The following is a 12453-nucleotide window of genomic DNA, read 5'->3' on the forward strand; positions in this document are numbered from 1 at the left end:
GGTGGTCAGGAACCCTGGGCTCTTTTGAATCAGGGCGACTGTGCCCTTTGTCCCCTTTCCTCTGGTGGCAAGCCTGCAGTGGTTAGAGTTGTGCTGCTCAGTGAGACTGAAGGGCAGGGAGGCTGGAATTCCATGTCCTCCTCCTGGTTCTGTGACCTGAGGGGAGTCACCCTGGGTAAGGCCTGAACTCAGCGGCCAGGTGTTCAGCTCCCCTTGAGAGCTGTGTCCTGAGCACTTTTGAAAAACTGCCCACTGCGTTCAGGTACCTGAATCAGAGCTGAGAACTTCTGAAAGCTGGGCCCTTCCGTGCATTAGTATCCCCACAGGCCACTGTGCAGCACAGCCAGAAGGTCAATCAATTCCAAGGCCCAACTTTCCCTTATGTGACTCTTGGAATTTTTTTCATCCTTACTTCAGTCAAAGTAGGTAGTGATGTTCTGGCCTATTCTGGTTAAGTGCCCCTACATGTAGCCCACTCCATAGACATAGGGTGTCGATTACCATGTTAAAAGCAAGGGACTGAAAGACAAGAAGGAGCTAGTGATGGGACGTAATCCCAGATGAGAGTGACACCCAACATGACATTAAGCCAATCCTTTCATGTCCTCACCTCTCAATAAGCCTAGCTGGAAAACTGGGTGGAAAGCAGGACGCTAGGCCACAGGACCATTTCACCCGTTTTTGAGACATTGCTGGAAAGAGAAGGAAACAAAGAAAGAAAGTGTGAGTCATGCTACAGCATGACACAAAGACAGTTATATTCTGCAGAGCCTTAGAACAGGGCGGCCAGATAAAAAGTCCATTTGGAAACTACCAAATATGTTATACAGGAGCCATAATTTTCTAAGTGACGGCAACAACAGATATATATATTCAGCATAATCGATTGGCTCTCTATTCTGCAGTTTGAACTGTCATTGCACTTTTCAGAGGCTGGGTGTTTAGATTGTCTTATTAAAGCCAAAGCATGGAGAATTTTGCGCAGCCTGTTTATCAGTTTTCAAGCAATTCTTGGAAGGTTTCAGAAGAAACACCCATAGCTGGAAATAGTGTTCTTTATAATCAGTTATGATTGAAAGCTGCCTGTGAAATATTCTATGTACTTCTGGATGGGAGTCTCCCCCCTCTCTCACATATACACAATCTAAGTGGCAATGCTTAATGTTTCTCCTTTCTAATTTATACTGAAGTGCATTTAAGAGGATTAAGGCCCATATGTCATATTCTGTGAATGTGCTGCAAGGTTATCTCTGCCTGACAGGGGGCAGCAATGAATTAATAAGCATTGCTTCTTCCTTTTAACCCCAACTGGAGCAGAAGCTATTTCTGACTTTAAAACATAGCTATAAGTGTGAATCAAAATTCAGGCCTGTAATAGACAGACAGATAGCCCAGCTGCTTCTCACCAGTTGAAATGGTGAAGTGAGCACTCCCTTGGTGAGTTGTCTGTTCTGGGGCTTTATCTGTACATACAAGTTGTACTGCTGTGACTAACCCAGTATGGTAGGATCACAACATTCGCCAGGGTTCCGTGTTGGGAACCCTCGCAAATGTTGAATTTTGCAAATGATAAATATAATTCGCCTGGGACCTCAAGGAGGTGGCGGCTGCCAGCACTCCTGCCCAGAGCCCCGAGGAAGCAGCATCTGCCGGCGCTCCTGGCCTGGAGCCCCAGCGGCAGCCGCTCGCGAATAATTGTGAATGTCAGGACCTTACAGTATAGGGAAAGCAATACAACCCCCTAGTGTGAACTCAGCTGAACAAGTGTAAAAATGCTTCATGCATGCGTAGCTCATTCCTGTAGGAGAAGGGGACAAATCTATGATGGTCAAGGCACTTTTATAGCTTGAAGAAGACACCAGGGCTTGTAGCTGTATAACTATTTAGGTAAAAAAATCACTTCCCTGATCAACGCAGTTAGACAGGTACAAAATCTGTGTGAGAAAGTACAAGGAGCTGTAATAGCTGTCCAGAAAGTTGTTTATTTTAGGTGCTGATGATATTTCTTTCAATCTTGTCATCTTTATATTGTCTATTTCACTGCTCTCACCACAAAAATACCTCATTTGCATTACAGGATAGATTAAATCATACTCCATTGTACTCTATTTGCCCTTCTGGACTTTTTATGGCATTCCAGAGACAAGCTCTATAGCTGCAGTGTCCAATACGTTCACCACTCGCCACATGTGGCAAATAGTGTATCTCTGAAATCTCGTGGCTCTGCTCCCTATCCCAGATCTTGTGAATCAGGAGGTGGAGCTGTTTGTGGAGCTCTGGCTCACCTTCTTCGAAGACTGCAGTGGGGGTTCCATCTAGTCCGGTTGCCTTGCTGCACTTCATCACTTTGATGGCAGCTTGGACCTCACTCACGGTAGGAAGAGTTGCCAGATCGTCTCTAGGCAGTTGCTAAGGGATTTGCTCAAGGGATTCTAGGACCACAGTGGAGAGGCTATTCAAGAGCTCATAGTAGTGCTCCCTCCAACAAGAATCAATGGCTTCATTGTCTTTCAAGAGTTATTGACTATCCTTTGATCATTAACACAAGAACGTATTTCTCCTACTGGAATGCATAGTATCACGTAATCCTTCTATATAATTTGCACTTCTCTAGTGCCTTAGCTCTGAGGGTCTCAGAGCACTTTCTTAGCAATAATGAATTAAGCTTCCCAGCACCCCTTTGTGATGTAATTGTCCCCATTTTACAGATGGAGTAGCTGAGGCATTAAAAAAAACCCAAGTTTATGCAAGTTGCTGGTCAAACAGGAATTAAATCTTGGATTTCCTTATTCCTTGGCCACTAGAAAAGGATCTTACTCTTCATTGAAACAAGATTAGAGAAAACTCAGAATAGATTATAGGAGTGCATGGACAGTTTCTTGTTTTCAAAGTGCTTAAAATTAATATGGCATTATAAATAACCCACTCAGATTATTATCGTGAGTTACTTTTATTAGTTCAGGTTCTCCCATTTCTGGAAAAGTAGCAAGATATTTTGTAAGTTTTAGAAAGTCATAATTATTTTAATGTCGGATGCCTTGCTCCAGAATTCTATCCTTCAGCTTTGGTTCCCCTTTTAGCTTATCCCATTGTTAATCATGGGATGGGTTGGTTTGTGTTTTTCAGCTGACATGGAGGGAAGCTCTCTAAGAAGTCGAGATAAGAGGCTTAGTTTGAATTTGGTAAGTACTCTATTTGCATATATTAAAGCATTGGCACAAAACGGAATACAGCATGATGTCTTGTGACCGGCTGCTCTGTTACTCCTCTCCTGTGCTCAGCATAGCACTGGAAGAGGTGGGCACAGGTGGCTTTATCACATTTGCACCGCCTATATTCCAGAGTGTGTGGCGGTACGACTGTGATAGAAAGACACTTGCTGTAAGCTAGAGAAGCTGTCCAGGTGCCCTGGCACAAAGGTTTTTCATTACTCTCATTACTCTTTAGAGCATTCCTCTTATTACGCTAGCCATTCCCTGCACCCCTGACACTGCTAGAACACCTCTTCCTTCCCACCTTACTTCCCCTAGATTGCGGGCCTGGAGACCGAGTGGAGCAGAATGTGTTGGTCAGTCAGGTGTTCACAGATCTCTTGCACCAAGGGATATTGCCATGTTTAGGGGCTATGTCACAACTCACCATGTGTTGAAAGTTTCTGTAGCACTTTGGAGCCATGTAAGTTACATCCTTTCAGGGCCCATTAACTAACCCTACCATCAGGTTCCATATGGCATGATGACCCAGTGTTTGATGCTGGTCGGTGTTGCTGTAAAAACACATTAGTGATGTTCCTACCATGTGTTCCCTGCCCCCAGGAGCTGAGCCTCCTTTGTCTGTCTGACCAGTCCAAGCAGTCTGAGAGCCAGAACGGGAGTCTCCCAAACGGGAAGGCACTATGTTGTCTTTAGGCTGCTAGGCCAGCCGCCAGCTCTGTTGTCTTTGAGAGATGCCACGGTTTTCTCACATTTTAAACTGATCCTACCTGATGAGTAGTCAGTACCTCTTGGTACACAGCCAACATTCAGCTGCATGGTATGAATCCCCTGGGTTTATCTTAAGCCATCAAATGTAATCCCTCTGCATACGTGTCTGCACTCAGAGCGTTCACCTTTGCAAAGGAATAACTCACCAGATGTTACCGGTTAGATGATTGACATGTGAACGTCTGCTTTAAATTATAAGCCTCCATTCATTCTCCAAAATCAACAAGAAGTCCTATGGCACCCTATAGACTAACAGACTGGGACATAAGCTTTCATGGGCAAAGACCCACTTTGTCAGATGCATTTCAGATGCAGCTCACAAAGAGGGTCTTTGCCCACAAAAGCTTATGCTCCATAATATCTGTTAGTCTATAAGGTGCCACAGGACTTCTTGTTGTTTTAGAAGATACAGACTAACTCAGCTACCCCTCTGACACATTCATTCCCTGGCTCAGGTTTGCTGCTGGTGCAGGCAATGGTCTTCCATGAAGTCAATAGATGTGAATCTGCTTATGCCAGCAATATATTTGTGCCTATGGTTCCAGCAGTCACGGGTCTGAGCAGTCCAGTTCAGAACTGAATTTTTCCAGTGTTGACGCTGATGTCAGTGTTGGTAGTTTTGGCTTAGACTGTTCCAATGAGAGGCCACCCCAAACAATTTCACCAGGGTTTTCCTTCAGATTAGTTTGTAGCAGTGTGTAGATTAGACTGGCTTTGTTGTTAGAGTTGTTTGGCTGATAGAACTGCTCTTTCTTTTCCTTCTTCTGGAAGCCATGTCGGTTCACCCCACTCTACTCTTCAGCGGCAGAGAGCCCAGAGGACAGTTACGTACCCATGCGCCCGAGCACCTCGCCACCCTTCACAGGATCAGATTGCTCACCCGATGGCTACACTCCCATGAGCCCAAGCTCGGCGACCTTTACCTTTCCTGTAGTCAACAATGAGAAGCTCTCCAGTCCACTGCCAGACCTGCCCACAGACCTGGAACCACCGCCAGTGAATCGAGATCTCAAGCCCCGCAGGAAATGTAAGGCATTAAACCCGCCTAATAAGCCATCGGAGGCTAAGGTGCACTGCTGTTCCTGACCACTAACTTCCACTTCGATAGCACCTGGCATCCCTGCGCATCACAAAGCACTTCATGCACTAGAGGTGCTGCCAGCTTTAAGGTGGAAGGTGGTAGCCAGGAGCCTGGAGGGGAAAACTTTTTTGATCAAGGCAGGCTCTGTCTTGCTGGAGTGTTGAAGATGCTTAGAGAAAGATCTTAGTGCAGTCACTTGCTCTGTAGTGCTTTAATCCTGTGGACCCCAAACTCTGGAGGGGGACATAGAGGAACTTTGGGGCGAGGGGTGTCATGGTGGGGCTCAGTCTGCCCCCAGCTCTGCTCCAGTCCCAGAAGTGGCCTTGGCCCTCTGCCCTAGTCGTAGCTCCATTCCCAGCCGCAGCCTCAGCTCCCAAGTGCTGCCTGACTGTAGCTTCGCGCTCTGGCTCCCAGCCTGGCTGCAGCTTCGGCCCCAGCTTAACCTCCCAGTCCTGGTTGTGTTCCCAGCCATGGCCCCATCCACAGTTGCAGACCCAGCTCCTGTGGTGGGGGCAGACAGGGGTGAGTTAGAGAATGACGTGAAATGTTCGGGGACCGCTGCTTTAATGCATTAGGGACACAGGAGAAAAGAGTGACAAAGGCTTCGTGCTGCCAGTAAGCCGAGTGTATTTGTAAAAGGGATACTTAACCGGTCCTGTGATGCTCCATGAATGTGGCATCAAAACACTTGCATACCAAGGACCCCAGGCCCCTCTCCATGGCTAAGTTTCTCTCTGGGGCAAGGCCACAGGTTTTAATTTGTGATTTCTTTCCAATGGTTTGGTGAAGGGGAGAATATTTTCCCCGAGCTCCATACCACCTCCAAATCCTCTGGAGCAGGGTCGCCATTTCAGATTGGTGGCAGGGGCGACCTGTGTGTGCTGCGATGGGGTGGAGCAGAGTGGGGGCATAGGGAAGGCAGCTTGAGCACAGCAGCTTCAGCAGTGTTACTGAGCATGCTCAGTGCAAGCCAAGCAGCAAATTGGTGGGGAGGGCGGCGAGGATCCTGAGCACATCACACACACATCACCTCTCTCCAGGGACTAGTAAGGCATTTGAAAACTCTAGGTGTTGGACAGGAGCACTGTATTTAATTTCTGTGCAAAAGAAAGAAAAAAAATAATTATTTCAAAATTAGACCCACTGAGCTCCAATACTAACATATTCTGTCATCGTATGGCAAATCACTTAAGGGACACTGGTTAGGCTTAAAAATTAAATATATATTCTTATATTCTTATAATCTATATTGTTACAAATCGTGCCAGACCAACCTGAAAGATTTTTTTGACAGGATAACAAGTCTTGTGGATAAGGGAGAAGCAGTGGATGTCGTATACCTAGACTTTAGCAAGGCATTTGAAACAGTCTCACGTGATCTGCTTATCAATAAACTAAGCAAATACAACTTAGATGGGGCTACTATAAGGTGGATGCATTACTGGCTGGATAACCATGCTCAGAAAGTAGTCATTAACAGTTTGCAGTCACAGTGGAAAGGTATAACAAGTGGAGTTCCGCAGGGGTCTGTTTTGGGACCAGTTCTATTCAATATCTTTGTGAACAATTTAGATATTGGCATAGAGAGCACAGTTATTAAGTTTGCAGATGATATCAAGCTGGGAGGGGTTGCAACTGCTTTGAAAGACGGGGTCATAATTCAGAATGATCTGGACAAACAGGAGAAATGGTCTGAGGTAAACACGATGAAGTCTAATAAGGACAAATAGACTTTCTGGTGGGTTGAATGGATTAGCTCAATAGGAAGGGAAGGGCAGACGCAGCTAAGAGGGGCAGATCAGGAGTAGAGCTGAGGTGAAGAGACTGAGGGAGTGGGAGTGAACAACCATTCAGCACAAGGCAGAGTAGGTCCAGTCGGAACTGTGGGAAGTTTTCTGTGCTCCTCAAGTTCCCAACTTCAGCTGCTTCTGCCTCTACCAGCTGGAATTTCTGGCTGGCTCCTCTCTGAAGTTTTTCATCAAGGTCACATGTACAGGGGCAGGTGGAAGGCACCACCTGGCTTCTGGTACCCCCCACCCAGAGTGGAGGGAGGTATCTCCCTTTTATTTCTGTTGTTAGAGCTACTAGTAAATCCTGCTCCTAAAATTTCTGCCGTCTCTCTTTGCAGCACGACCCCCTCCACTGGATCTGAGAAATCTCTCCACGATCCGGGAACACGCTACCTTGACCAGGATGTGGACCGTGCCTTAGTAAGTGGACAAAAAACCTGCCACTGAAATCTCTTCAGCCCAAGTATTGTGAAATGGAGTTATAAATAACTTGTCACATTCCACAAGCCATAGTTTGTTGGCAGAGTCTGTGAACAAACGTGCTATGCAAATACCATGGGCTGCCTTCCAGCATTTCACAGGATTTTGCTGCCTTAAAAAAAAGGCTCTTTTTAAAGACAGACACAGCGTACTCCCTTCAGACAACGCCGTGAGAAATTCTCTGTTTTGGATCTCTTGCAAATTTAGGGGTACCTCAAAGCTTAAATTGTCTCCTTTGAAGCTTCCTTATGTAAGACTCTAGGAGGCTGGAGCTAATCTCTTCTCTGGTGCAGCTGCCATAATGTTAGTCCTCAGGCCTTCTAATATTCTTCCAGATATCATTGTTCTTGGAGATTAAGGTGGCAGAGGGAAGGCAAACTAAACCAATGTAAAGGCCTGACTGGCCTGAAGAGCTGGAGCCAACGTTCTGCGCAGCCATACCAACATGGAAGCCCGTTTCTGGCAGTTATGGGGAGGAGGAAATTCCTTGATTCACTCTCCCTAAGTGATAGCAAAGCCACAATATGCGTGGGCCCCAAAGGGAGTCACAGCCAGGAGTCCCAGTTAGCTGGTAGGACAGAAGCAATGGCGGAGAGTTTGAGGGTAGTTTGGGATGAAGCATGCTGGCATGGAGAATGGTGCCAATAGGCTCTCAGAGCTGATGGGGAAAGTTGGAAGGGGTTTGCCAGTTTCCCTGGAAAATCCTTGGGGGGTGAGCAGAAAATTCTCACACACCTTACTTTATGGATCCTTTCAGTGCCTGGCACTTTAACAGTGGCTTGCCCAATACTGCCGTTTAGCTGGCTTGTCAGGTACTCCCAGGAAGGGTTTGCTATCTTGGGAGAAGCTGTCAGTGGTCAGGTAATCTGGTATCAGCAATCACAATCTCCACCGGCATCGAGGGGGAAAAACTGGCTAACCCCCTAGGTGCTGCGTACCTGGCTCGTTTGGCAAAGCCACAAGTCCAGTGCTGCCTCATGTACATTCCTGCTAGCACGCTGGGGTTGATGAACTCCGACATATTCAACTGCTATACAAGGCTTGCAGGGAGTTCAGGCATTGAAGAGTTAATACATTGTGAACTATCGAGTTTTTTTTTTATACTAAACAAGCCAAACAAGCGTTGAAATGACCAAATATGCTCAGAACAAATTAAGTGAAAGCCAATGGGATAACTGTTCGGATTCAATTGTTAATGTGTGAAGTGCACAGCTAATTTCTGATTAACTAGCCATATTTGCCAGGCTGCAGTAATTTAGTGATGATTTGTAGTAGGTTCAAACTACATTATGCAGACTACTTCTGACAGTTAGATTAGCAGCTAATTTTTTCTTTTAAAAGGACTGAGTTGCAGACCTCCCCAAAGCACAGATAACATGTGTTTGTTCTGTGTTCAAAGCCAGCGAAGTTGCTTTGCATGCATCCACAGTAGCTGATTAATTTATTTCAGTCTCAGAAATGATGATATCCATACAACAAAGTAACTGCTCCATCAGCACATATTACACAGATGAATGTCGGCCTCCATTTGTGTTCCTTGCTAGGGAACTGCGCTGATATCTCCTGCTTTCTGTCATGCCATCGCTGGCAAACTTTTATAGTGTCAAGATAAATCCCAGAAATGAAAAATCCACCAGAGGTATTATTGATGTAACTGTACCATGCTCTATAGCTAAGTAAGATTTTTGCATAAAGGCTTCATAATGAGGGTGAGTTTATTCACCATATGGGCCATGTCAGACTTTGGCTTCTTTTCAGAGCATCTGTAAGATGCTTTCTTAACCTCTCCTGTGTTTTTCTTCCTAGCAATCGAACAAGCTTTATCTCTCCCGAAAGAGACGGTATTAATTCAGCAAGAATATTTGCCAATTCAGTTTCCGGAGAAGAGGAAGAAAGTTACATTCAAATGGTAATCTTCACTTTCACACAGTTATCCTTTGCTCTGTTTTGCTCTGTCACATGGCCTGAGAATTCTGAAGTTCATTTTCTAAGAAAAACGTTGAGCAGGTTTGTCCTTTGCCCTCTTAAAAGAAACCAAAACAAACAGTTTTAACTAAAGACACAGGGTCTGATTTATAAAGAGATAAGGGAAGCCCTTTTTCTGGTCTGCAGATCTCAGCTGTTCCCCCACAAACATTGCTGAGCAGTTCCAAGAGATGACAGAGATCGGGCCTTTTTACATGAGAATTCATTAAAGGCAAAGGAAAACTAAGTCCTTTCACCTTTTACAAGGGTCCTCTGCTGAATCTCCTAGGAAATGACAGAGAGTGCACTTCCTAAAGGAACACACACTATGTTGAATAGAAACAGAACTCCTATTAAAGTCTCCTGTTCTGTCTACTTTGGCTAATTGCATTAACTCCGCTTCCCATTACTAAAACAAAAACATCCTGGCATTGTGGTTTCCCTTTCTTCATTAATTCTTCAGCCATGTCTAGAAATAGTCAAAAACTTAATGCCTGCTGAATTTCAGGTGGGATTTGTTCTAGAATTCCTTGATCCAGGGCTGGCCCAAGGGTTTTTGGTACTCTTAGTGAACTTAACTTTGGTGCCCACCCATTCAGTATAAAGGAAAAATGGGAAGTCTAGATTGAAATATTGCTTTCATTTAGCTGGCATTAGCAATGAACAATGTAATATAAAAATAAAAATTGTATTGTATTTTTTCTAGTTTGCATTAATCCTGACACCATTATACCCTAGTAAACTATGCAGTAGCTGACACTTCAACCATTTTGAGTTGTACGTAGTGTTTCTGGTTAGACAGTTGCCTTTCAAGTAGCAACTTTCCTCCTTCCAAAGGAACTGACTTTCAGCAAGCTATGAAAATCTTTATTCCTTGATACTGAATGGAGACAGTTTCTGAGTTGTAACCGGTTTTCAGGGCTTTACTATTACTTTAGCAGTAAGAGGCTACAACAAATACACCTTCTTAATCTTACAAATTCCTGTGATTCTCCTTTTACCACTTTGTTACACTCTCTTGCCAAATATTTTGCGTCCAACACAACACATATTCTTTGTGGGCACCATGTCTTTGGGATCATGGCTTGTAACATGTCAGAACAGCTGAACTGCCTCCTCTAAGCAGTGAGCAACACTCACTCAGCTGTATGGCTGGCCAATACTGGGCTACTGAGACTGACTGAACTACCAGATCTCGCACCCAGGCAGCAAACCCAGGCAGCGCTGTTTTGAAGCTGTGCCCTGACATATTTTATCTGTACATATTTGAACCTCTCTCTTCTGGTACCATCAGGACCTGCCTGGTGCCGAATGAGAGAATTGTCTGGACCACTTGGAGTCAATATTGTCCAGCACAATAACGACACTTCCGCTGCTTACTGGGCTCTTAAAAGACATTTAGGAGTAAGTCATAGCTAAATAACAGTACAGAGCACTGAGAGCCAGAATTGGTGGCTGTAATCAGACTTTGTGGGACCACAGGAAATTTGTCCACGCCCATGATAAGTGGTGGTCCAGCTAACTAAAATATTAACAGATTACAGATGTTGCTGGACAAGAGAGTTACAGATCAGAGAGGTTCAACCTGTATTTACATACACAGCTGTGCTCCACAATGTGAAATAAATAATATAACTCTACTTCTGACATGGCAGCTATGCACTGTTTTACGAGTACAATATTTGATATTTTTGTTTATAAGAGAAGACATATTAATGTGTTTTTTTAAATAGTGGAAAAATGAATTGCTCTCTGATTTGGCTCTCCCTAAAGCCGGGTGGCAAAGCTATAGCTTTAGGTTATAGGTTCACCTACATGATCAGGCCGACCCTGCCTAGATCTGGGCCATCTTCCCACTTCCAGTTTGGAAATGGTTGCACAAATTGTTTATGCAATTGGCTGCTCTAAACATCCAAACAGAAACCTGCTTCTCCCTTCCACCCACAGCTCCAAATCGAACATACCTGGAACTGAACCTGCAGCTTGGATTGTCAGCTCAGCTCTAGTCATAACTACACTCCAACTGTATCGTTTAAAAACCTAAAGACTTTAAAGTGTTTTTGATCATCTGTGACTCTCCATTTTGATATTCCACTGCCAGCGATGACCCAGAACCACTTATCCATGCCCCACAGAACTTTGATGGCTCAGATGAAATAGGATCCAGATGTAAACCACCTCAGTTTTGGATATGCAAAACAAAAGCATTTCTGGTGTTTTGCTAACTCTGAATGAAGCTCACCCTCACCCTATTTTGCCCATATTATTGTAATTAATCAAAGTCAAAGTTCCTGTATTTCTTTGTACAGTCACATAATTTGAAATTGGCAAGATCTCACAAGTAGTTGAAGAATGTTCCCTTGACATACTATACAAGTCACATTGGTCAGAGCTCTCTTTCTTTGCTTACTGCAGGATTAGGAATAATACTAAACAGTCTGGACTTTTTCCCTTTAAGTTCCTGATGTAAGGGTTTTAAATTACTCATTAAAAGTTTCTTTAATTCCACAACAGGAACAAAAGCAGGCAACATCTCCATGCAGTGATGCTTTTCCATGGTCAAGGAAGTCCAACCTTGATTACTTGGCATTGGACTTTAATTCCGCTTCCCCATCCCCTGTACAGAAGGTAAGAATCAGTTATGCAAATCCCACCATTTATTTTACTTTCTGGTTTTTCTCTCTGGTGGAGGCAAACAGACAGAGATTCTCACTTGTTGTACCCTAAATACAATGAAATCTCCACCATGCTCTTCCAGCTTATTGGTTCATAACAGGCTCAACATGACCATATTGGTAACATAATAAAACCACTATTAAAGTCATGGCTGAGGTGCCAGTATTAGGCTTTAATGAGGGTCCATTGACATGTGCTCACTAGTACGCATAAAGGCTCCACTGGAACTTAAAGTAGGAAGAAAATATGGGCAAATTTGTAGGTACTTGCAGGAAATCTGCAAGCTCTTTTTTTCATTCTGGAAAGAGACAGTTTGCCACAAAACTTTCCTGCCAATTGTCTCATAAATCCCATCTGCAGTAACTTCCTGTAACGTAAGTGTGATTCTCACAGCTGGATCATGGGAAGACATTACATGAAATCTTGTAACAAAGCAAAACTATCTATTTATGTTGTTACACAAGTGTCTTAGATTCTT

The 12453-nt window shown here is 44.2% G+C and overlaps 1 protein-coding gene across 3 annotated transcripts in view; it reads left to right on the top strand.

Annotated features, from left to right (window-relative positions):
• The window catches only part of GAB3 (GRB2 associated binding protein 3), a 113777-nt gene that overhangs the window by 94013 nt on the left and 7311 nt on the right, over positions 1-12453 (top strand). For all 3 annotated transcript variants that reach the window (XM_075008019.1, XM_075008020.1, XM_075008021.1), the window contains 5 exons: positions 3127-3182; positions 4755-5010; positions 7193-7274; positions 9141-9243; positions 11814-11927. In XM_075008019.1, the coding sequence (XP_074864120.1) occupies positions 3127-3182; positions 4755-5010; positions 7193-7274; positions 9141-9243; positions 11814-11927 (611 nt within the window). The remainder of the gene's footprint in view (positions 1-3126; positions 3183-4754; positions 5011-7192; positions 7275-9140; positions 9244-11813; positions 11928-12453) is intronic.

This window comes from Carettochelys insculpta, chromosome 13 (assembly GCF_033958435.1).
Source record: "Carettochelys insculpta isolate YL-2023 chromosome 13, ASM3395843v1, whole genome shotgun sequence".
NCBI classification, from domain to species: Eukaryota; Metazoa; Chordata; order Testudines; family Carettochelyidae; genus Carettochelys; species Carettochelys insculpta.